Consider the following 26574-nt stretch of genomic DNA (forward strand, 5'->3'; position numbering starts at 1 on the left):
ATATTACATTTTAAGTTTTTTGTTTGTTTGTTTGTTTACTTTGCCTTGAAAACGCAATACAAATGTGTTCACTTCAATGGAGTCCAAATGAACAGTTTTTATGTTAAAAAAAAAAGGTGTAACTGGACCCTGTTCGGCCTAATTGCCTCTTCAGCAACTGAGAGTCTTTTTCATTTGAGTAGGGTACATGTTTTGGTTAAACCTACTCACGAGTGACATTTGTTTAAATGAATGTCTTGTGAATTTCTTTTAAATATGTATTTAGGATAAATATAGGCTATTTTTTGTTTGTTTCTGGTAGGTTACATCAAGGAGTTTCCCTTTCCCACTCACTCACTCTCACACACACACGCACACACACACACACACACACACACACACACACACACACACACACACACACACACACACACACACACACACACACACACACACACACACACACACACAAAACACCAGACTCTCACATCATCATCTTATCATTTGTGCCAGATCATCCTCTGGACTGCACTAAGGAATACATCACGTGGAACATTGATCTGCAAAAAAAATGTCTTGTCACAACAGAGATGACTGTATAGTTTCTATTCTGCATCGTTTTGTGAGGCGCCATTTAGTAATCTTGGTGCAGAGTTCACAGACTTGTCGATTTGGCAGTTAGGAGTTAGGAGCATGCTGTTGCACTTCTTCTTTTTTTGGCATGTGTTGGGATTATCGCTGTCTACGAAAGGTGAAAGCCATGGGGCACGTTCGCCAGAGCAGACTCACTGACTGGAGTAATTACTTAATCAGCGACTTACATGGCATTTACATGATTGCATCCATTACGTGATTGCCGGTCCTGTTCTTTTGTTTTGGAGGAGTGAGGAGGCAGGTAAAAAGGTTCCCCACATGGGCCGGAGGTGAGGAATCCTATTCCTCCAGGGCTGTGTCAGTTTCTGGCTTTGTTACCCCGACTAAAATGCCCTAACAAACTCTGTACACCAGCTCCTGGAGATCTACCATCCTGTAGGTTTTCGACTCTAATTTGGCACACCCGACCCTACTTATTTAGCAGCTCAGCCAGATCTCTGGCTGTTGAATGAGGTGCGCTTCGTTAGGGTTGAAGTAAAAACCTAAAAGACGGTAGGATCTCCAGTAACAGGGTTGGTTGCCGCTGCTGAACACAAACGATGGTTTCTTTTGTGGCTTGTGGCACCGTAACACGAATCACGTGGACACACGGGAGCAGGCTTCAGCTTTCATTGATACGCCCGCCAGCGAAAGTTAAAGACAGCAGGAAGGTCGGCTCACGTTAATGACCGAGTTTATGAAGTGATTACAGACAGGGAGAACAGATACCGCCGCCAAGGAACCAGGTAGTTCCAGCACACCCTGTTCTCTCTCTCTCTCTCTCTCTCTCTCTCTCTCTCTCCACTCCCTCTGCACTCGTTTATCCTCATCCCTCAGTTTCACCCCCACCCGGCAGAGACAGGCAGTGAAAGCAGTGAGTGAGTGAGTGAGAGTGAGAGAGAGAGAGAGAGAGAGAGAGAGAGAGAGATTTATTATTGTTTATTATCGTTTATTATTGTTATTGTTGTTGTTGTATAGCCTACTCGCTGTGGCCATTGCCACACTGTTGATTGCATTGTTGTCGTTTCCACAATGTTGTTTGTATTTCATGTTTCCTATTCCTGTTTCTATGTGTACGCTTTGGCAATAAGTACAAGTGTATTTCATGCCAATAAAGCATTTTGAATTTGAATTTGATTTAAGAGAGAGAGAGAGAGAGAGAGAGAGAGAGAGAGTAATTCTGTCTCTGAAATCCTATCCATGCTGATTAATATCCTCCCTCACAATTTCCAGAAACTACATGAAAACCCTGCAATTCTCTGTTTAAGCATTTGATTATCAGAGACATTCGAGGGAGCTCAACCTTACCTACTTCTCATACGGGGTCATGTGCCCATTAGGGTCAGGCTATGTAAATATGTACCGTATCCTGATATTACCAGTCATGTTACATCTGCACTCCGTAAAGCCGTAGGTTACCGTTGATGATTTGCATCGCCCTCTAGTGGAAATAAGCTGTCATGGCACGATTAAATTATGTGAATCGAGGACTGCACATCAATAGTAACCTATACGGCTTCACGGAATGCATATCTTGTTTCGTTATATTGCTTGTCAATTTCATGCAGAGGATGCTACGGTTTTATTCAGATCATGATGGATTTTGGCATTTTACAGGAACCCTATAAGCATTAAAATAATGACCTTGTGAAAATTATTTGCCGTTATTGTTTGTTTTTCACTATAATTGCTTGAGGGAGACTGAACTGCCTCCCTTGGTAAGCTCCATTCACGTGTTGGCAGGCACTGTGATTGATGTTGGGTGTAGCTGTTTGTGTGCTGCTCTACATGAACACTTAAATAAAAAGCAAAGATCCCCCTCCACACACACACACACACACACACACACAAACACACTCAGACACACACACTAAGATACACATTTTGAGTGTTGTACTTTATCAAACCTGTGCTTTGTAGTTGTTCCGATGACCTTTGGTATGCGAAATCCTAACACAGTACAGTCGAAAACTCATGAGTAGTCATCCATACGCTCCTCCTTAACCATGAAAAGTGCTGTCGTCTATTTCTCTGTTTAAACAGTTTGTGTGATATTTTAAACTTAATCTCATTCCCTTTCACCTTGATTGTCTCCCTGCTGCTGGTGAGAGCTGTTGAATGTTTGAATATCCTCAAGTCAAAATATAAATAACCAGAATAATAATCGAAAGAGGGTGAAACTTTCCCAACATTTTAACTTTATTTATTCAAGCTAAATAATATACATTTATTTATTAATATATATATACTGTATATATTTACATAAGTTGCTGTTTTGCGGCAAAGGAGGTCCGTGAAATGGCGAGAAAGCATCATAAAAGCTCAATATTTTAGAAAACGATTGTAATCGTTTGGCTTCAGTGGTTTTCCTGGAGCAAATTATAATTCAATTTACTTTGAGGAGACAGAATAATAAACCGTCCCTTCTAAGGGCCAGGTTTACTGAAGATTTTCACAGAAAAAAAAAAAAAAAAACTATATTTCCAGTTTCCACGGATTGCTTTGGTGAAGTTACAATTTGCATGTGCAAAAACCATCAGTAAATCCAGCAGGGTCGCTGCTATGAATTTGCAGGCCCAAAACAAAATATATTGCCCCCCGCCAATATAATATATTTTATAACAGATTAAAAATAGTTGCACCTCGTATCCAGGCCCCCCTTGGGCCTGGGTCAAAATTGCAAAATTGCCCCTTCTACTATCTCCAACCCTGAAACCTGGCCTTGTATTTTCTAAAAGTTTCTTGAGGTCACATGATGGGGAATCGTTTTTGGACTGTTAACACAAACAAGTAGTTAGAATTTTTTTTTTTGTCAAACTCAAGGAGTTCAGAAAAGAGCCCATGGTTAAAAATTTAAAACTGCCACGGGGGAGCATTGCAACTATTGCAGTACCCGGTGTGTTAGAGTCCGAGAGATGGTATTGATACATTACAGCAATGCATTATTAATAATAATAATAATTATAATAATAATAGTAATAATAATATTTACACTATAACAACAATTTAACCTAGTAAGGTGTATGCCAGAGATGGAAAATCACGAACCAAAAGACGTGAAAATACGGTCATTAGTTCCTTTTGCAGACGGGAAACGACACGGGAGTCACTTGCATACGACGAGTAGCGCTTTTTCATTTTTATAACGCGCTTTTGCAGTACGTGCGAGGTTTGCCGCAGTCAAGCAGTAATACTCCTATTTATGGTAGACCGAATCTATGAAGCAGGAAAGCGCGTTACAGCAGACTGAAGACTTATGCAATAATGGGAAGGAAGCGTTCACAGTGTTTAAGGTTTCACTTTGCTACCGCGCGTTTAAAAATGGGTTGACTTTATTCATTCGTTTTAGCGCAATGCTGCTTAATAAGTAATGCTACAGCTAGGCTGCCTGTGCTTTCTGTGATCCGTTAAATGTAAAATCAGCTAACGTAGCTATCGACTAACTTTCTGGAAAGATTTAAAAAGAAAATAGATACCAAGAAAACGAATGTGTCACAAGGCAGTTACTGGAAACGCATGCAAACTTTCAGTTGGTAAAGCGGAAAGATACCCTTTATGGAATATCAGTAAAAATGGCTCTCCTCCAATAGCATTCGAGCTAGCAGATGTGATGTCACAGTGCAGTTCACCAACCCCGCCCCTGGACTGGCCTGACAGGTCAAGGCTCTTCTCTTTAATCGGTTCCATGCAATTATAGTGTCTAACCACTTATCAGGGTCGGCCTGGCTCCAGGTCGATAGGGGAAAGAAGGGATGTGACTGCATATTCTTGAACAAAGGTCCATGCGGGCTACCTCAGTTCAATAGTGTGATGTCAGTTCAGTCCTGTTGTTGTTTGTTAGTGCTTTACAGTTTGATTTAGAAATCAAGGTTGTTCTGTCCAGAGAAACATTCAGGAAATTTTCTGTTTGTCATCACTTCAGAGAGTAGACTATAGATATATTTGCACTTGATATGTAATTTCTATAAAGGGCTTCAGAGTCTTTTTTGGATAGTTTTACCATGTTAATCCGCTATTCAATAATTAATCTTTTCTGTATCATATTTTGTTTCACATTTATGCTTTAGTTTTCAGTGTTCTTGTGTAGTTTCCATTATTAAATCTGTGGTTGATGTTCCAGCACCAGCTATTTGGCCAAGGTGAGGTTTCCTTACTGTCAAAATGACCATACTGCAGTTCACTAGCTGGCCTGCAGGAGGAGACAAAGACAAGGAATCGCAATCCCGCTGCTCCATCCGTTTTCCTCAGAGAGGCATAAGCGTCAATCCTTTATGAGCATCAGTCCTTTCTTATTCGCTCTCAGACAGGAAGTCCATTCCACAGGGGCCAGGCAGAGGTCACAGTTCACAGGGAGGGGGGCGGATCCAGCAGACTTAACAAAGTTAATACATGTGTAATAACACAGTAACAGAGAGCACACAGGTTGGATTAAGGTTTCTCATTTTTTTGCAGTCTGCATTGTTGTTTGGTTTGCAGTATTAAACCCATTTATGATTCATTTTTGCCCGCCCCCCCCCCCCATCCCATTCCCCCCACGCATGCATGCATTTTAATTTTTCACAAAGGGGCTCAGCACGAGATGCAAAGAAAGGAGGATCGCATGGACGATGCGGAGGGCAGGGTAGGTGGCGGGTGGCGGGTGTCACCACACCAGGGACAGGGCCATGAGTTGGGCCAGGAGCGGAGCGGAGCTCCAAAGAGTGGACCCGCTATCGATCGTCCAGCCCCCCCTCCACACAGGGAGCGAGAGCAGTGGGCGGGGGGGGGGGGGGTCCCTGGGGTGGGCCCTACGACCGAGATTCCTTCTTTGTGTGGGGTTTGTTCCCCAGGATGTGATCGATGTCAGACGCCACGTCCGACGTCATCTTTGGAAGCACCTGCGTGCGCACGAGAGAACAAAAATAAAAATGTTGCATCGTGTCAAATGGCCAAGTCATCTGAACACACCTGCCCTGAAAAAAAAGCCTCCATTTCATTTGCTTTGTTTCAATAAAATGTCCGATGGAGACTTGTAATTCTATGAATTTTACTTCTACACTATCTGACCTTTAAGCATTTAGTAGGTGTTCTCAAATAGAGCAGCACAACACAAAGCTAAAACTTTGGCATGAGTGTGAGTGCAAAAACGTAAGAACAGGTGTTGCAGGGAACAAAGCTGCAGAACTTTATTTAAAATCCCATACTACAAATGTATCAGTTCAAACGTGTGCTAGGAACACGGAATGCATTGACATCCGTTCTGAATTTGGAATCATGAGTCATGTGACTTTAAGAGAGTGAAAAGGCAGACTGGGCTGGGACAGTTAATTAGACTGGGCTGGCAGGGAGCTGTTAAGGCATCGCGGCTAAAGTGTAGAAACTCACTTGTATAGCGCCCAGGTTCTCCGTCAGCTGTTCCGGGTTTGAGGTTCCCAGCAGCACCGAGCTCACGCCCTCATTCCGAAGACACCAGGCTGGAGGGGAGGGGGGAAAGGGAAAATAACGCAATACTGCCGGTGCCCACTGGGTGGCAGTGTTTCCTCTATAGGACGAAGTTGAATTTGAACAGAACCATCACTGGAGAAATCATGGTGTGGCATGCCTCACAGCCTGGATGTGGAGAGCCTGCTGCTTCCAGTTGGTTGGGGCCGCAGGTCAGACTATTTATGGATACTTTCGCAATATGTCCAGACTGTAGATGCTACTTCACAGCTGGCGAAATAATTCTATTTTAAAATCCGCAATTAAGATGGGAATGAGCGGCAGAGAAAATACAGGTGACATCCAGCAGGTGGCAGTATACCCAAGTGTAAAACCACGCTGAACGCAGACAGAGGGAATTGGCCCAGTTCCCGCTCTATAATGGGAAAAGGGGTATAACTGCACAGATTTGCAGGTAAGCCACCCACTCAATTACATTGGGTTCACTAAAGCAGTGTCTGATATTTTAAACCCAGACAAACACTGGTGGAACGGTACCTCACTGAAAGGACAAATTAATGCGAAATTCCACACAGAGCATTATATTACAAGTACGCACAGTATATTCTCCCAAGACCTGGCTATTCATTTTTGCCCCTTGTAGGGGTCGTGAGTCTCTGCTATGCTGAAATCCACACTACAAGGGACATTCTATGGAAATAAAATAATAATATTTTTGAAAATATTTAGAGTGTGACGTTTTTTGTCATTCAAGACACTTGTATTAGGCCAAAAAAAAAATTTTTTTTTTGTTGATTTACAGCAGACCTGAGAGGCGAGTGGGGAGTCGTTTACCTCCCCCTCCCTCCCTCCCTCTGACGGGGGGTGGAGACCAGGCCGGCACGATAAGGATTAGCGCACTGCGTTAGCAGGGTGTCGCGTTCGGCGCGCGCGACACTGAACAGGAGAGACTTGGCGGCTCTCGAGGCGCGCGTGATATTTGACGCGGCGGTGCAATAACAACTGGAGGGGGGTGCCGGGGCAGCCGGGCTTGTAACTCAAACACAGCAGGTCTTACTCCCAGGTGTGGCGCCGCCCTGGTGCCCTGGAGTGAGGTCACCGCACCTGATTTGCTTCAGTGAAATGCCCAGCTGCATAAAGAGACTGCACGTCAACTGTGTTTGCAGTACGCCTGAATGGGAATGTCTGCGTGGGAGAGCTGTGAGTTGTTGCCCCCCCCCTTGCTGCCCGCTCCCCCCCCCCTTACCCACGGCCAGCTGGGGGAGGGTGCAGCCCAGCTTCTCGGCGATGCGACTCAGCTCCTTCAGCTTGGCCTGCTGCTTCCGGCCCTCCTCACTCTGAATCTTATCCTTCAGCCACTGGTACGACTCGGGGGGGGGGGGGGGGGGGGGGGGGGGGGGAGAGGAGAGGAGGAGGGGAGGAGGGGGGAGGAGAGGAGAGGAGAGGAGAACAGAAGAAAGGAGGGGAGGGGGGGAGAGGAGGGGGGGAGGAGAGAAGAAGGGAGAAGGGCAGCGAGGAGAGGGGAGGACAGGAGAAGAGAGAGGAGAGGCTGACTCCCACATTCGTGAAGTGCCTCAGGGTTCAGAGAGCTGATCTAGTTCCATGGTTTCCCCTGTCTGTAGCCTAACTGTATCCACAATGAGTTAAAAGGCCAGACTCATTCTAAATCAGCACTCCTGCTTTGAGATGCTTTATGAATACAGAGCCAATTCTTAAACACCCCCACTGGGCCTGTCACCAAAGAAACGCAATTCAACTCCCCATAAGGTGAACAAAACAGGCCACAGGAAGTGCACTACTCCAGCAGGAAGTGCACTACTCCAGCAGGAAGTGCACAACACCAGCAGGAAGTGCACTACTCCAGCAGGAAGTGCACTAATCTAGCAGAAAGTGCCCTACTCCAGCCTAAGGCTTCAGAGGAAACATGCTGGTCTCTATTTCACAGAGGATTTGCTGTGATGAGAAAAGTCAATAAACACAATTAGGGATTACCAGTTGGGAGAAAAAAAGAGACAAGAATTCATATTAAAAAATCAACTCGCAGGAGACTGGAAAAGGAACAGACCTCCTGTTTAATAACTAGATATTCCCTCGGATATCGCTGAAACTAAAAGTGTTTATACGTACTGGCGCATTATGAATATTGATACGGAAGCACAGACAAAGTCAGATCAACAGACAGCCCAGCCTAACCGACAACGCTGACATCTCCAGGTACCAAACAGATCTTCCTTTGAAGATCCTCCTTTCCTTTGATTTATGTCGAACAGATGGGGTTCACAGTCGAATAGCTGCTCAGTAAACAGAACACCTATGGGAAAATAAGGTCAGATACACAGTGTTGGCCAATCAGCTGGCAGAAAGGGAATCACATGACTGCCCCCATACCTTCATGGAGGCCCTGGAGGATTCTGGGATGCCGTTGTCGTACTTCCCCGTGATGATTCCGCAGGCCAGCGGGGACCACGAGACCACGCCCACACCTGCGGGAGACGGGTGGGGCGGCACGGGTGGAAAGAAGTGTGAGGGCTGCACCACAGACGGCTGCTAAAAACACAAACGCAGCGCTACACAGCACGGAAACACGCGACGCGCCATAACAGGGCATCCTCCTGACAGGTGGATCCTGGAGCCAGCTGAGATCTGGCAACCCTTCTTTGTTCCCTGTGAGGGAGGGTGTTCACACCCTGCACCTGGTGCTGACGTAGGTATAAGAGCATCCTTTCCTGTTCTCAAAGGAGACACGAGGAAAAATGTATTTTTAAAAAAACTGCCTTCTGGGGGCTGCTGGGTGGCTCATCCTGCTAAGGCACGGTTAGCAGTTAGAGTGCATGGATGGGCCCCAACCGTCTGGTATCGAATCTGGACCATGCTGGTGCTGAGTACGGCCAGTAGCTGCGTGGGGGGGGGCAGTTAGCACGACCATCAGTCGTCATGCTGGGATGACAGCACCACATTGTTCACCAGTGACCCCTGCTGGTCGATCGGGGCGCTTCTTGGGATTAGAAGCGTCGGCTGGCGTCGTCGATTGATCTCTGCTCTCCAAAATCAACAACGGAGGCGGAGAGGACTGTTGCAGTGAGCACGCTTGGGCATTAAAAAATGTGTGTGAGTGTGCGTGTGCGCGTGTGTGCGGGTCTGTGTGTGTGTGTGAGTGTACTCAATGGCGGTACTCCCAAATATAGCCGCCTTTACAGACAGAGTCTCGTTTTTCATTTATACTACCAGAAGTATTTTCGAGCACGCCGAGGAAGCCAAGTTCGGCTGCAATACATTATCATAAGTCTCTTAGCTGGTTTTAAAAATATCTGGTAATATTTTGAGAGATTCATGTGCACTCATGTTGGCTAAACCAGCCTTCCTGGAAGCTCATATAATATTTTTGATAGCAAGGATGAGAATGGAGGCTTTTTTTTCCAGTCCTTTATCCTCACCACCACTTACCACCTCTTCCCAATTTATCCCCCTCAAAGGAGGTGGGTGCAATCCGATGATCCGAATTACTGTCTTTTTTGGGGGGGGGCCTGGCGTGCCCCACTTGAAGATTAAATTTATTTTTATTTTGTGTCGCGCACTCGGTACATTTTGATTCAAATTTAAACATCCCAATCGGGCATTCACTCGGCACTGTGGAGGATTTTAACTTCGAGCCCTCGTCAGATAGACAGTCCTCTGCAAACGCGGCAGTGCGGCGTCTCAGGATCTGGGCCAGCAACCAGGAGGGCGGGTTCCAGCGCAAAGCCCACAGATCGCAGCTGCAATCCGCATAATCAGGGGAATTAGCCCTCTTCAGTAAATATCGGGCTGAGCAAACACATTGTACTGACAGTATGTAAATGTATGTAAATGTATGTATTTATGTATTCCGTATGCGCAATGCAAGGCTGTGAATGCATTGTCCTCCTTTGCTGTTATTTCGTAGCGTGTAGCGTGTAGCATGTAGCGTGTAGCTGTAGCTGTAGCATGTGGCTGTAGCATGTAGCGTGTAGCTGTAGCATGTAGCGGTAGCGTGTGGCTGTTCAACAGCAGCGAGCCATCACCTGAAAGGACAACCTAGCAGCATTTTTGCTAATAGGTGGACAGCTTCAATGCCACATCTCACGTTATATGTTGACAATGTAATCTCTGCTGTCTACTTAGCAGATCATAAGCGCTCCCCAATGTGGGAGAGAGGACCCAATCACAGCCCGGCACGCTCTCCTTTGCTTCCGATTGGCTGGCGGATGGCTGGCGTGTGTGATTGACACCTGCCTATCTTGTGGTAGAGTTCAGGCAGCTGCACCTCCACCTTGTCCCGCTGGAAGAAGTGATACTCCGCCTGCTCGCACACGGGCGGGATCAGGTTAAACTGGCGGGCCACAGAGTACGCCTCCTGGGGGGGGGGGGAGAGGGAGAGAGAGAGAGAGAGAGAGAGGGAGAGAGAGAGAGAGAGAGAGAGACAGTGAGTGACCACCCACCCCATATAAACATTGTACATGTTTATTGATTTACCTCTGTTGCTGTCAATGCTGTTATTTATATATATTGTTAGATGTATCATTATTATTATAATATTATTATTATTTTACTTTTTATATGTATGCTTTGGCAATAATTACATTTGTATTTCATGCCAATAAAGCAACTTAAATTGAAAAAAGAGAATTGAGAGAGGGAGAGGGAGAGGTGGAGAAGAAAGGAGGAGAGGGGGACAAGAGAGGGGGGTAGGAGAGAATGAGAGGGAGAGGACAGGGGGAGATGGGGAGAGGAAGAGGGGGAGAGGTGGAGGGAGAGGGGAAGAAGCGATTAAAAAAGAGAGCACATTCACTTCATACAGACTATGAACACACAAGAGTCTGTTCTTATTTTGGCTTATAACGAAAGGCTTAAACAAACTGAAGGATTTGTAGGTAACCATAGGGGGAAAAAATGCTAATGAAATGTGGATAAAGTATTCATTTGTTGCCATAACTCTATTCTGTGTTACATACATATATACATGCAGCCTCCCTCAGGTACAAACTGTTCCATATAAGAAATTTCACAGAATCAGCTTTCTTTGGAAATGAAACCACAATGACGAAATGCAAAACAACGACCCAGAAAGCAATGGCAAAAAGCCAACATTCTGCTCACAATCCCATTTTTGTAATTTTTTTTTAAACTGAGGGGGAAAAAACCCCCACTTTTTACATAATTGTTTAAAAATAATGTAATTCAGAGAAATGCCTCAATTCCCAGCTCTCCCAGGCATGAAACAATACTCAGCACAAGCAGGTTTCAGAGCCTTTTTCCATTTCATTAAACGAGCCGTTCAAATGAACAGGAATAAAGCGGGACAAATCGCGCAAATTTATTCTCACAAAATACCACTTATTTCCCCACAGAATTTCTGTCTGTTTCAGGGAACTCACCAGGGGGAAAAATCTGCATTATTTAACTCGACAAAATGATTATTATGTTGTGATAGACAGGTTGTTTCTGTGCACATACAGTATAATATGCACTGTGAGGGAGGAGGTGTTTGATCAAGTCTTATGGAAGACTTAAAGGAGGTTGTATTACGGATCCACATAGATGGAATGGAGACTGTGTGGATGCTCTATGAAGGTTGACCTGAGGTTGCGTGGAAGTTGCATTAAGGTTGACTCGAGGTTGCGTGGAAGTTGCTTTAAGGTTCACCCGAGGTTGTGTGGAAGCTTTTTGAATGTTAGCCTGAGGTTGGTATGGAACTTTATGAAGGTTGACCTGAGGTTGTGCCGATGTTGTACGGAGGTTTTTTGGAGGTTTTCCTCTCTCACCATAATCTCCATAGCTGTCCACCGCGAGGTCCCCCAGTACATGGACATGCCCTGGTTTATCACATAGGTCATGGCTCTCACAATCTCTGTGGAGACAAGGCTAACCAATCAGCAATCATCCGTCCATCCATTCGGCCAATCAGCCAACTCAACCATCCAAAAAAAAACAAAAAAACAAGCTAAACAGACAATCAACATGTCAATCAATCACTCAGAAAACCAATTATTCGACTGATTCATGAAATTATCCAGAAAACAAGGCTGTAAAGCTGACACAGGACCCCCAGGTCAACAGGAAAAGACAGAGACACGTGTGAAATAATTCACCAATGATAAATCCTTTCTGTCTTCACACCTGCGAAGATTAATGAGGCTTGCAGCGAGGTAAAAAAAAACCCTTACGGCACAAAATTGTCTTTTTTTTAAACTGTGTACACAGCACATTCCAAAACGGGAACAGCTGTGTTCCTCGCACGCGCTCGCTCACGGAAACACAAAGCAGGCTCGGGGGACACGCAGGTGTCCCAGCCAGATACCGCTGGGCCTCATTTCAACTGTGGTGAAAACCAAAAAAAAAAAAACTTGGTAGTGGGCGAGGGAGGGGGGGGGGTGCTGTGACAGGGGGGCTGTTTCTGCTGGCTGTGGGTGAATTACACTATTTTGGAGTTTAGTGGGGGTGGGGTGGTGGGGGGTTATAATTTTTTTTTATCAAACAGACATTCTGGTTGCATTAGTGCTCCTCCAGTGAAAAGCAGGAAGCAGGAAAAAACGAAAAACAGCCCTGAGCTCCTTCGTGTTCCCCTTGAGCGGACTGCTGCCAGTCTGCCCTGACATCACATGACCGGCCACCCCTCTTATAGTCAAACCTTTATTTTAGTGGGACGTCCCGCTGAGATTTAAAGGCTGGGTTCACACACAGGCAGGCCAGGGCCCTGACATTTGAATCGCCTCACAGCGGGAGAGCTGAGCAGGGAGCAGGGCCCGGCGGCCTGAAGACGTTATGAGCTGGAGGGCGGGGCCGAGCCAGGACCAGAAGGCCTGCTTCTGAGACGATTCGTCAACGCGGGCCCAGCTGAGCAGAGCAGGAAACGCTAACAGGGAGACCAAAATGCGACCGCAATAACTAAAGGCATTAACCCCTCTGAAGAGTAGGTTCTGTGGAATGTTTTCTCCCCCCCCCTCAAAATTCCAAGTCGTGTTCTAGAACTCCTCTGCTTTCAGTCACCGGCAGTGATTGTGACATCAGCATCGGAATGTTCAGTCAAGAACGTCCTAATCTCACACTTTGTGATATTAGTGTGACACCTTACAGGCAATGGCGACATTATGAGGGGGCGTTGCGGTTAACTGCAGAGACATGCAGTGGAAGCCAACAGCCCTTTCAGAGGACGAGAGCCAGCCGGTTTGTCGGGGGACATGTGACAGGAAGTAGGTTTTGAGTGACGGGTGAGACGGCCCTCTTGTGCCCTTCAGCAAGGTCCGCCGCCTCGGTGTTCCACAGCCCTGTTCCTGTTGTTCCGGCGGGTTTGTGGATCCACCTGCCAGCTGCATAACGATGTCTGATTGTGCTGTCAATACAACCCCGATCTGAGCTTGACTTCCAAAGACAGCCGTCTGTTTCCGAATCGATGAGGAGACAAATGCGCACGCAGCGACGAGATGATCTGGTTTTTAAATTTGTTTCTCCCAGGAGCAATAAAAGTCAAACTGCTTAAGGGGGGGGCAACAGGCCTGAGAAACAGAGAGCTCATTTTGCACAGAGCGCACCGACGCGAGCGCACCGCGCATTTCACCTGAAAAGCGACCAGCGGCGACTGCTGAGGCAAGTCGAAACCGGATCGATACGCAATTAGCAGCTCGATCGAGCCCAGCTAATTACATCGGCTCTGCTGGGAGACTTGGGAGAGAGTAGCGTACGTAGCGTGTACCCACGGCTCCAGGGCTGGGAGGCATTGCAGGCCGATAGCCGGCGCGATAGCCTGTAAATAACACACCGCTGGATGAGTCACGGCGCTAGGCTAACCTTGGAGAGCTGCGCCATCATCATCATCTTGTACTGCAGAGGCCTAGCGGAATGAAAAGCCTCCCGCTCAGTTTCAACAGAGCCCATTTTAGAGACAGGGCCCCCCCCCTTCCGACGGACTTCCACTGTCATCATGTGACCCCAAAACTCCTAAAACTCAGCCCTTGGGGGGGCCCCCAGCGCTCGGGGCCCCAGGCAGGCTCGGGGTCTCCCCGGGCTGTTCATGAGATTCGACCTCTGCCTCTGAGATTTACGACAAGGTCATACAGAGAGGAGAAGGAAATAAGAATAAGACCATATCCAAAAACAGGAAATGTCCAGCCCAGAGATAAGACAAGAGACAAAAATGTCCAGCCCAGAAACAAGACAGGAAGTAACAATCAGCCATCTGAAACGGGAAATAAGCAACCAAAAAAAATGGATATTTGGTACTGAGGACATACAGTGCATTCTCTGTGCGGGTCATTTCCTGTGAGACACAAGCTGCTTCCTCCTGGGTTAGTGACTCGCGTGCGGAGGAGGGAGAGGGTGGAGCGCAGAGCTGGGGCCGCAGGACGATTTGGGACCAGGGGAAGACATGACAGCGATGTGAAGAGACTTAACCCGTGACATCACAGGGCCACATGCCCCACAGACAACGAGCAACCGTGACAAAACTACATGCACGTGTGCGGGTGTGTGTCTGTGTGTGTGTGTGTGCGGAATGTGTGTGTGTGTGACTAACGTGTCGTGGATGTGAGCGGAGTGTGTGGTGTGCGGGTGTGTGTCTGTGTGTGTGTGTGTGCGTACGTGTGTGTGTGTGTATGTTTGTGTGTGTGGGCCCCGTGTGTGTACGTACATGTGTGTGTACGTGCGTGCATGTGTGTGTGTGTGTGCGTGCGTGTGTGTGTGTGTGCGTGCGTGTGTCTGTGTGTGCGTGAGCCAGGACAGAGAGACACACCTCTGCGCTCCACAAACCCAGCCTCTCCAGAGCTCTCTGGAACACCTGTTGAGACCAGCCAAAAATACCCAGCTGCCCCAGGGGGGGAAACGTAATCCAGATCGCCTGTGTTAATGAGGTGAACTGCTGCACATTACCCCGGTTCCACTCGGCTGAGGCCGGTGCTCAGGGGGGTTCCATCGCCATGGCATCAACAGTGACAGCGCCAATCAATCAATCTGAGCCCCACCCCCCACGCCAAACACACACACACACCGGCCCAAAGTGCTCACCCTCCATGGGCGTGTTGCTGTCAGGGCGGTTGGCAAACACGACATCCACGTATTCCAGCTGCATCCTCTGGAGGGAGCCCTTCAGTCCTGACAGAGAGAGAGAGGAGAGAGGGAGAGAGAGAGAGACAAGGAGAGAGACAGCAGGAGAGGGAGAGAGAGAGAGAGAGAGAGAGAGAGACAGCAGGAGAGAGAGGGACAGAGAAGGGCAAGAGGAGAGAGGTGAACCTAACATTTAGCATGACCTGCCAGGCCATAGCGCTGAGTATCACAGAGTGGACAGATGTGAGCATGATGCTCACTCAGCCTGTCAGGCCACAGAGCCGATCACAGATCCCGAGAGAGAGGGGAGACGTATTTGCACGACCTGCCTGACCTGCCTGACCACAGCGATTATTGCGTATCCTCAGAGAGCACATCCTGTCAGACCAGTGTGCCGATCACAGATCCCAGACCAGTGTGCCGATCACAGATCTCAGACCAGTGTGCCGATCACAGATCCCAGACCAGTGTGCCGATCACAGATCTCAGACCAGTGTGCCGATCACAGACCCCAGGGGAGCAGGGACGCGAGTGTGGCGTTTACACGGATCTGGTCAGACCACCGTGCCGAAACACAGATCCAGAGAGAGGACACAATGCCAGAGAAGCGCAAGGTCAGAGTTCCCGCACACACACACGCACACGCACACGCACACGCACACGCACACGCACACGCACACGCACACGCACACGCACACGCACACGCGCGCGTCAGCATCCGCACGTCCCTCGCGAAGCAAGGCAAGGTCAGCTGCTTTCTCACGAAGCAGCCTGACAGAGCGAGCGTTCTCTCACCGGGCGACGCAGAGAGACGCGCGCCGCTTCACAGGGCCCGACAAGCACAGCGAGGGCGAGAACGAGGGAAACAAAGAAAGGAAGAGAGCACAGAGAGGGAAGGGTGGGGGGAATCCCTGGTATTAGTGAGGACGGAGAGCAGAATTACCTTCTATAATGTGCTTCCTGGACAGGCCTCTCTCCGTCTCCGCTCTGGGACAAAAAGACACGCACGCACGCGCACACCCACATACACACAAACACACACACACACACGCACACCCACATACACACAAACACACACACACGTGTACACACACACATACACACAAACACACACGCACGCGCACACCCACATACACACAAACACACACGCACGCGCACACCCACATACACACAAACACACACACACGCGCACACCCACATACACACAAACACACACACACGCGCACACCCACATACACACAAACACACACACACGCGCACACCCACATACACACAAACACACACACACGCGCACACCCACATACACACAAACACACACACACGCGCACACACTCTTATTAGTGCCATAGAAATGTTCATAAAAGGCAGAAACATCGGTGTAGAGCATAAACCCATATCAGCAAATGGCCAAGGCACGCGCACACACACGCACAGACGCGCGCACACACACACACACACAGTGGCCCTGTGAACACAGCTCTTTAATCTGTCACTTCCAGCTGACAGCGTGGTGAAAGCATTCCCCGTGTTCCTTCCGAAGCCTTATTTATTTTTATTCAGTGTTTTCCCTTACTCAGCCATAGGTGGCAGTTCCCATAAGGACACAAAAAAAAATGACAGGATGAAAAATGTATTTTCTCTTTCTCTTTTTTTCCCCCTCTGATGCAGTCCCTTCCTGCAGCTGTGTCAGCGCTGTGCTCCACGCACGCGGTGCTGAGGGAGAGAGCTGTATGTGAGAGTGACAGCACTGTGGATCACTGCAGGCCAGCACAGCCATGAAGCCTCATGGGTAATGTAGTTTACCGCTGAGGGCAGGAGCTGGGTGGTATATGTTATCTGCTCTCGGCTTGGAAATAAGCGGTGGAGGTGGATGGTGTATGTTATACGGTGTAGGTTTTGCAGGAGGGTGGAACTGGGTGGTGTAATGTACATGCTACAGATACAACTGCAGGAAGTGTAGGGAGATGTGATCTCTATGTGGTGCAGGTTTATCAGTCTGGGGTGAAGGAATTAAAGACTTTAAAGGGGAGGGACAGACACTTACTTTCCCCCCCAGTACAGCTTGGTGGTGATGACCAGGCTTGACCTCCTGGGGAAGAGACAGGGAAGACCGATCAGTCATGGCCAAGAGGAGCACAGACTTCCCCTTTAAGAACTCGTCATGAAGACACAGTCACTCAGGAGCACACCCATTTGACTGTCCTTTTGACAGCCAGTGTTGCCTTTAACTGCACAGACCGCTAAGCAAACCCTTCATCGCTAAGCAGCGGTTCAGCCAATCGGAAGCACTGTTTGCGTTGACTGGGAAACGCTGTGCCGTTTGTGTGATTTTCACACAGACGAGAGACAGCTGTGCTCGCTGAGATTACAAGCGCGGCCGCCAAACTACAAGAAAACCAACGGTGTATGCAAACATCCGCAGGAAAACCAACAAGGAGACCTTGACCTGTACCAATATGTAACTGCAATTGGCGTTGCTAAACTTTACAGCAGAAAGAGCAAAAACACACATAAGAGAGAACCGCCCTCTTAGCACACACACACATATGCACACACACACACACACACACACACACACACACACGCACACACCTGCACAGGCTTGCACACACACACACACACACACATAAACATACTGTATCTACATGCACGCACAGATATGTAGATATGTAATTAAAACAAACAAAGAAATTATTTATCTCTGCTTAATTAGCAAATGCCATCGGGGAACATGCACTCTGAGCTGATGTAAATTAAAATGAGTTAATCCTCATTGGGGAGTATAAATGGAAGTCTTATGCTAGATGGAGAGCATCCATAAATTAATTATCTGGGTCTTTTAATCCCAAACATGCAATAAACAAACAGCAACTAGACGGCCTTGACTAACGAAGATGTGGTAGAATAAATAACAATGCTCCAGCGCATGTACTCACAATGTACTCACAATTCACACACACACACACACACACACATATACACACACACACACATACAGGCACACACACACACATATACACACACACACACATTTGTATTGCTATACTTGTGAGGACTTCCCATTGACTTACATGCATTCCGTAACCTCTAACCCTAACCCTAACCCTAACCCCAAACACCACATGCCTAACCTTAACCCTAACCTTAACCGAATTGTAACCCTAACCCCAAGTCCTAACCCTAAAACAGCCTCTTGAACTTGTGGGGACCAGCAAAAGGTCCCCACCTTGCATATTTTTCCTCATCTTTATATCCTTGTGGGGACATTTGGTTCTCACAAAGACAGTAATACATGCCCACACACACACACACACAGAGGTACCTCCAGCACTTCTTCTTGATAATGTTTCCCAGGGTTATCTCAGCCCTGTAAAATACGAAGCAAAAAGGGGAAACTTCTACTTTTTCACCGTACAGTCTGTGAGCATTATTTTATATTACACTGCGCGAAATGTACAGAGTATTTCACGGTGCCGTTCTAACTGACTGCTTGGAGCTGGCACGCTGCTGTGAGAAATCACAGCCCTTTCGGGTCTGGAGAAAGCTGGGGAATTTAGGCTGGTCTACTGGGATCTTTAGCACTCGCTAAACCTGTTAGCACACTGACAATGTAATAACATGACCAATGATTGGTGCAAAACAAATACCGTGGCCAATCATTGGTCGTGTTACTGGAGTTTCATGCGATAAAACGTTTTTGCACACTTACGGTAAGTAATCACCTTTTAAAAAAGTAATTTGGGGAAAGGTCATTCGGGAAAGAGGCGGCCAAGTTTACAGGCATGGTTTAGTGGTTTAGGGACTAGAAGATTTTTTTCATTTGGGCAAAGACGGCAGAGTTTAAAGCCACTGGTCGTGACAACACCCCGGGATCACAGAGTCGGCGAGGGGTAACGTGATATGAGTGGGTTCGCCTCAAAACCAGTGCGTGGCAGAATTTGCATAAAGGCGGTAGAGTTTGTGGTCGCCGCGCTGCGATTTGAGTTCGGAAGGACTGCCGTTTCCTGAGGAAGTGACTCACTTTCCGGCGGAGTACACTTCCGCGGTGTCGAAGAGGTTCACCCCGCTCTCGTAGGCGATGGTCATGAGCCGCTCCGCCACCTGCAGGACAGAGAGTTACACTGCAGCACAAAAAGTACTTTTATCGCGACCGCAGATTCATCGTCTCGCTTTGTTTGGTCTGTTCCATTTAATTCTGTCACCCGTCCAGATTTGGTTTTTTTCCTCTCCAAAATCGTTATTCCATGGGCCGGATATTTCATTCAGGAGTTAAGTTATGGGACAGGAGTTTCTGTCCCTGGCCCTGGACAGCCACACGGTTTGATGGTGTTTGTTTTCACCCTAAAACTGGAATCCCATTCAAGCCAAACAAATCAGCTAAAGTCAACTGCTTTAATCGACCAATTAAGTGCTGAGTAACAATGAAAAGTGATGGGGATCTTTATTATATATATGATATTGATGCCATCTCAGTGGAAGCAGACCAGCTCAGCAAGAAATAACTGTTAGGATATTGGATATATAAAAAAATCACAGTTTCAGCTGGATCCTCCTGCACCCTCTCACATAAATCAGCCCACAGCTGAGAAATAACAGAAACTTTTTGTTTCTTCTGTGTGTGTGTGTTTGTGTGTGTGTGTGTGTGTGTGCTGTTAGTCAGATTGTGAAGGATGCACTCCCATTTGTGAGCTTTCTGACTCTCTGCAAAGTGGTGAAGGACAGATTCCTATCTGTGAGCTTTCTGACTCTCTGCAGAGAGGTGAAGGACAGATTCCTGTCTGTGAGCTTTCTGACTCTCTGCAAAGTGGTGAAGGACAGACTCCAGTCTGTGAGCTTTCTGACTCTCTGCAAAGTGGTGAAGGACAGACTCCAGTCTGTGAGCTTTCTGACTCTCTGCAAAGAGGTGAAGGACAGACTTCAGTCTGTGAGCTTTCTGAGTCTCTGCAAAGTGGTGAAGGACAGACTCTAGTCTGTGAGCTTTCTGAGTCTCTGCAAAGTGGTGAAGGACAGACTCTAGTCTGTGAGCTTTCTGACTCTCTGCAGAGAGGTGAAGGACAGACTCCTGTCTGTGAGCTTTCTGACTCTCTGCAGAGAAGTGAAGGACAGACTTCAGTCTGTGAGATTTCTGACTCTCTGCAGAGAGGTGAAGGACAGACTTCAGTCTGTGAGCTTTCTGACTCTCTGCAGAGAGGTGAAGGACAGACTCCAGTCTGTGAGCTTTCCGACTCTCTGCAAAGTGGTGAAGGACAGACTTCAGTCTGTGAGCTTTCTGACTCTCTGCAGAGAGGTGAAGGACAGATTCCTGTCTGTGAGCTTTCTGACTCTCTGCAAAGTGGTGAAGGGCAGATTCCTGTCTGTGAGCTTTCTGACTCTCTGCAAAGTGGTGAAGGGCAGATTCCTGTCTGTGAGCTTTCTGACTCTCTGCAGAGAGGTGAAGGACAGATTCCTGTCTGTGAGCTTCCTGACTCTCTGCAGAGAGGTGAAGGACAGACTCCAGTCTGTGAGCTTTCCGACTCTCTGCAGAGAGGTGAAGGACAGACTCCTGTCTGTGAGCTTTCTGACTCTCTGCAGAGAGGTGAAGGACAGACTCCTGTCTGTGAGCTTTCTGACTCTCTGCAAAGTGGTGAAGGACAGATTCCTGTCTGTGAGCTTTCTGACTCTCTGCAGAGAAGTGAAGGACAGACTCCTCACTGCAGACTGTAGCAAAGCTGCAGAGGAGGGCCAGGAGAGGAGGGGGGGGGTTTGTTAAGCTCACAGCAGCACAGAATGGATAATGTTATGACTGCGGCAGTCTCTTACCTCTGGGGGGGTGGGGGGAGAAAAGAAAGAGAGTAAAAGAGAGAACAGGAGAAGGGAGAAGGAGAGAGAGAATGAGAGCCAGAGAGAAAGAAAGAGGGGGGAAGAAGAGAAAGAGAATAAGAGAAGGAGAGAGAAAGAGAGAAGGGGATGTGGAATAGGGAGAAAGAGAGGGGGGAAGAGAAAGGGAGTGAAAGAAAGGGAGAGGGAAAGAGAGAGAGAGGGGGGAAGAGAAAGAGTGTGAAAGAATGGGAGAGGGAGAGAGAGAGATCTGCTCTGTCATTCTCAGGGGACTGCAGACGCTTATACCAGTGGATTCTGTCCATTCAGTCAGACTCACCATTCAAAAAGCATTTTAAACATTTCCCCTCCCCCTTTCCCCCATCCCCATGTCAATCCAGCACCCCGCAACCCAATCAAACAAGAAAGCAGAAATGCTGTTGACAGAGCCTCTTCTTTTGCTTCATTTCAGCTTTATCCCCCCCCCCCCTTCCCACCCCCGCCCCCCCACCACAGTCTTTGACCAGCAGCAATCTGGAACGTTCCGGAGCTTGAACTTCTTGCCCTTCACAGCTTAGTGACTCATCTCGCAGCGGCCATCCTGTTCCTCCAGGCTTCTGTCACCGGGGCGGAGCCCTTGTTGCCACACATTTTTTGGCAATTCTACCCCCCTCCCCCCCCCTCCTACCAATTATGAAAACTTCAGTATTTTTTATTCAAAATTTCTAGGGTTCTTCACTGCCACCGGCAGACAGTGCTGACCAAAAAGGTTCCCACCTTGATTTTAAATGGACACGTACAAACTAAAGCCAAATAAAATATAGAAACTGCGCCCAGAAAACTGGTGCAGTGTAGCTACGTCATTTTAAGAATGTTGATTTTAAAAAACACGCCACTTACCTCATCAGAAATCTGGCCTCCAAATGTCACCCAAGTTCCTGAGAGAGAGGAAGAGAGAGAGAGAGAGAGAGAGAGAGAGAGAACGTCATGTGGAAGGAAGGTGAGAAGAAAGTGTGCTTCAACCTGACAAACGAGCGAAAAGGTCACACTCCTCACAAATCTCCAAAAAAAAAAAGACTGGTCTTTAATTAGAGACAGAAGCTTGCGTGCTCCAGAGCCGAGGGCATCTGACCTTCCTCTCGTTCTCACTGCAGCGCCTACCCGGTGAGCACATCATCAATTTGGACATTTCTTTCATGCAATTCCTCAAAAAACACAAAAGATTTTTTTTTTTTTCAAACTTCGAACAGTGACACACATTTAATGATGTATTCCTCAACCCGACGCAGAAGGGCTGCTACGTGGCTCGTTCGGTTGAGGCGCCACGCCGCGGTGCGTGGACGAACCGCGCGGCTTCGGATCGAATCCGGACTGTGCCACCGCTGCCTGTGGCCGGCAGCTCCACAGGGCGAAGAGGCAATTGCCGAAACGCGCCACTCAGGGAATGGGCGGGGTTCAGTCGGACAAAGTTCTGCGTCCTTTGCCATCTAGCGACCCCTGCTGGTCGATCGGACGGTCAAAAAAAACTGCGGTCAAAGTCCCATGTCAAAAGGTCCTCCTCTGACTCTGGTCTGTGCGAACTCGGCAGGAGTCTGCCATGTGGGAAGCAGCAACGGGCGACACCGCGTGTTTTCGGAGGAGAACCGCGAACGTCTACCCTCTCCTGATTCAGAAGTGGGGCAGCGCAGTATGAACGCGGCTGCGACTGCACTTGATTGGACATTCCAGTTTTGGGGGGGGGGGGATTGGATGTACTGTACTCAACCCTACGTTGGGCAACAAATTCATTTTAAAGAAGTGGCAGTTTATGCATCACATGCTCATATGAGAGCGCACACTTGTCTGTGCTCTCCTGAATGAACATTAGCATTTTCTATGAGTGTTGTGCAAAGAACAATGGGGAAGAAGCATCGAGCCATTCTATTTAAAAGAATATAACTCTTGTAATTGGTATACAGTATATAAAATATGTGTTTGTTTATAATAGAGAAATTAGGAGGGAGGACATTTTAAGTGTTTCCTTGTTGATTGCTCCAGTTAATGGCCCCTACTTACAGTTTAATCTTTCAGGGGGATGAGAGCGGTTCAGTTATTGCTCTCCTCTTTTTAAAGACATCAATCCAGAAAAACAAAAAAAAACTGTTGTGGTGTCCTTCTCAGTCTGTCGATTCAAGTTGCAATTCTCCTTCCATAAATTGTGTTTGGTGTTGCGTGTAGGAGTACTTGGGCCCTCGGAAACTCATTCTGGATCAGAATGAGCATCTTGCTCTCGTTGGTCCTTTAGTTTTGTCCTTAGGACTTAAATGTTTTTTTTTATATCCTTCAATCACCCTGTTTTTTTATTTACAGCACATTGAGTTGCACCCTCTGTCGGAAATGTGCTTTGTAAATAAAGTTTGATTGATTGGAAAATTCTGAGATGGCAAGGGCAGTTAGCCAGGAAGAGCTCTGACCTAGCAGCAAATTACAGCAATTAGCAGCACATGGGCCTTTAGTTGTTATGGTAATCTATTCTTCCCTGCAGCGAAGGCAGATAAAATGGGTCAAAAAAGGTTTTCTTTTTGTTGTTGTTGTTTGCTTTGTTTTCATATTACATGAACATGGAATGTTTGTAAGAGGCACACAACCTCGTTCGGGAGAGGCAGAGTCACCCGCTCCGCTCCGCTCCACCCCCCCCCCACCTCCCCACCCCACCGCACGTGCCGTACATACGAACGAGATCGCCATCACCGCGAGCGCTCCGGAACGCCTGCTGCGTTCCATCATCCCGGAATCAATCGATGCGAGTTCTCTGAAACAATCCCGGAATCCCTTAGGGTCTGTTACGTGCCACGATCGATGGGATGCAGCATGACTGATACCCTATGATCTGCCATTGATTGTACAGCCAATAAAAAGCAGAGGAGTCACAGTTCGTCTTTTTTCCCCACCTTTCTTGAAAAAAACCTTTTCTCTTCAGGTCGTTCTACTAAGGTCATGGATTCTGGGTATTGCTCAGCGCTCGGAACACAATCAATTTTGGTCTTCATTATAAAGGAATATTAAGACAACAAATCTATTTTTTATTTAATTTTTTTTAAATAGCTTAGTAATGGCAATAGAGTGCAGGAGGTGGGGAGGGGGAGGGAGGGCGGTGGAGGGGAGAGGGGGAGGGAGAGAGGAGGCTTGGAGAAGGGGAGGGGCGAGTGCATACTTACCGAGCCCCAAGCAGGAGACCCTCAGCCCTGACTTCCCCAGGTTCCTGCAGAGAAGTCAGAATAACTGCATTAACCACTGGAATGGGGTTTTTTTTTTCAAGACTCTAAGTCAGTGTTCTAGAACTCCATCGCTTTCAATCGCCAGCAGTGATTGTGACATCAGCATTAGAATGTTCAGTTAAGAACATTCTAATCGCATATTTGCGATCTTGCATCTTAAGCGATTAACATCCATGGGTCCTGTAAATAATGCTGTTGGGTTAAAAATTGTTGGTGTTCAGAGTGAGAAAGACATACAGTCAGAGGAAAGTGGTGGGGAGGGTAGAGGGAGGGAGGGAGAGAGGGATGGGTAGGGAGAGAAAGTAGAGGTTTTAATAAACTGCGGGGATAACCTCCAGGTGGGTCCCTAAGTGAGCAATGAGCAGCAGCAACAGTAGCAAGTTAATGGCAGTGGCATTATAAACACATAAACACATATTCCCATGCATTTACACGCAAATACATGTGTATGTGTATGTGGGTACACACACACACGCACACGCAGACTCAAACAAACTCTCCCAGACAGCTATACATACACACACACACACACACATGCACACACGCACACACGCACACACACAGCTACACGCACACAGAGCTCCAGAGTGCAGACATAAACTTTACTGCAGACCAGAATCCACTTTTTTTTTTAAATCAATATTCAGAGCGGTTCCCTCAGCTCCACGCCCCATTCGGACTCAATGACACCGTGTTATTGACCGGTTTATGCAAAACGTTGTTAAATTGCTCTCCGTAGGGGACCATTCGTCACCCCCTACCGCGCAAGGCTGTGCTCATCACCGCGGGAACGGTTTATCCTAATACCCTGGCAATCTGAGACGCGCTTCCCTCCCTCCCCATCAAATCCCTCGCGGAAAATACAGCTGCTGCGTAGCCGTCTCTGGGCTAGAGGCTTCCACGAAAAGCCGCATTTTCGTCAGGGAGCGAGTTCTTTTTAAAATGCGGGCCGGTCCGGCGCCGGCATCACGCCTTCAGTTCGTAAGCGAATCGGACAGCAGCTCGCGCGGGGTCTCGTTACAGCCCCGCGCGAGCTGCTATAATTCCTCTCGCTCCCATTCCCATCCCGGAGATTCGCTGCAGCGCGAGTCATTCCATGCGGCGAAAGTTTGATGCGGTCCGCAGGCGGAGCCATATGGACGCTTTGAACTGTGTCTCTTTTTTTTTAAAATTGCTAATGATATGCGTCTGCGTTTTCCTGGAGGGTGTTCGCAAGGTCGGTGGCGTGGTGGCGGGAGCGCAGTTGGGGGGGGGTCCTTCATTTTAAGGGTCCCCTAGCGCAGAATAAGTGGGGTCGATTCTGGTTCTAAGGTTTGAGAAGAGTTTCTGTGTCTTGGGGGGGAGTTTGGGGGGGGGGCGGCTTTATTTAGTGTTGTACCCTCAAAAATGCAGAGTTCAAATTGCCTCACAACTAGAGAGAGAAAAAGAGAAAGAGAGAGAGGGGAGGGGAATACAGAATGAGAGAAAGGAGGAAAATAAAACAGATGAAATAAATAAGTGAAGGAGGAATGCAGAATGAGATAAGATAGTGAGATAGCGAGAGGGCGAGGAACAGAAAAGAGGAGGCAAAATAAAACTTAAAGAAGAGGAATGAGAGAGAAAGCGAGGGAGAAAATGAGATGGATGAAGAAAGATAAAACGGATGAGAGGGAGAGCGAGAGAGACAGGGCAGAGGAGTGGTGAGTAGGGATGCTCCCAGCATGCAGTGGGGGTGCCCTGGCGGAATGGAGACAGGGTTCTGCCACTTCTCATTGGCTGTGACATCATTCTCTCAGCATGGGCTGCGGTAACGACCTTTACCGCTGTCGATAAAGGGACAGCCCACGCAGTGCTAGAGGCCAATCCAGGGGTCTCCAGCCATTTTTTTTTGGGGGGGGGGGGGGGGGTTGGAGGCTCAAAGAGCGTTGCTTCTGAATTAAAATCCACTCAAATCGCACACCCATGTTGAACTGGCCTCCCCAGTATGATTTCGTATCATCCCCCTGACTTGGAAAAGGAAATTCAGTCTGAAATTCTTTCAACAAGGGTGCAAAGAAAGAAAGAAAGAAAGAAATAGAGGGTTGCTATTATTCTGTCATTTCTTATCCGATTGGGGGGGGGGGGGGGGGGGGAGGCGAGTATCTGGCCCTTCTGTGTTCTCATTATGGACAAGAATGAAAATGAACAACCTGAAAAAAAAAAAAAAACACACACACCACGTGGCCACCGGAGGGCAGCGTTAATAAAAACGTGCTAATCAATGTGGGAACAGCGATCGCACTCAGTACCTACATTTAGAGGGCGTTCCCAATCGATACAGAGCCGGCTGCTGATGCAGCACTGGCGTCTTAACTGATCTAGGGATGGACTTCACAAGCAGGTTTTTACATCTTAACTCCGACAGGCTTGACAGCCGTGCTCTGACGTCTCAACTGTACACGCGAACGAACTTCGC

At 47.7% G+C, this 26574-nt stretch overlaps 1 protein-coding gene across 1 annotated transcript in view; it reads right to left on the reverse strand.

Moving 5' to 3' along the window:
* Nucleotides 1–2928: 2928 nt before the first annotated feature.
* The window catches only part of LOC135258204 (voltage-gated potassium channel subunit beta-1-like), a 39930-nt gene continuing 16284 nt past the window's right edge, over nucleotides 2929–26574 (reverse strand). The window contains exons 2-14 of the mRNA XM_064341505.1: nucleotides 24081–24124; nucleotides 21784–21821; nucleotides 19109–19188; nucleotides 18410–18454; nucleotides 17132–17176; nucleotides 16031–16074; nucleotides 15049–15135; nucleotides 11814–11899; nucleotides 10285–10405; nucleotides 8422–8516; nucleotides 7280–7400; nucleotides 5977–6065; nucleotides 2929–5489 (exon numbers count right to left, since the gene is read on the reverse strand). Of these exons, the coding sequence (XP_064197575.1) occupies nucleotides 5400–5489; nucleotides 5977–6065; nucleotides 7280–7400; nucleotides 8422–8516; nucleotides 10285–10405; nucleotides 11814–11899; nucleotides 15049–15135; nucleotides 16031–16074; nucleotides 17132–17176; nucleotides 18410–18454; nucleotides 19109–19188; nucleotides 21784–21821; nucleotides 24081–24124 (985 nt within the window). The 3' untranslated portion in view covers nucleotides 2929–5399. The remainder of the gene's footprint in view (nucleotides 5490–5976; nucleotides 6066–7279; nucleotides 7401–8421; nucleotides 8517–10284; nucleotides 10406–11813; nucleotides 11900–15048; nucleotides 15136–16030; nucleotides 16075–17131; nucleotides 17177–18409; nucleotides 18455–19108; nucleotides 19189–21783; nucleotides 21822–24080; nucleotides 24125–26574) is intronic.

The sequence above is a fragment of the Anguilla rostrata genome, chromosome 6 (genome assembly GCF_018555375.3).
Source record: "Anguilla rostrata isolate EN2019 chromosome 6, ASM1855537v3, whole genome shotgun sequence".
NCBI lineage: Eukaryota > Metazoa > Chordata > Actinopteri > Anguilliformes > Anguillidae > Anguilla > Anguilla rostrata.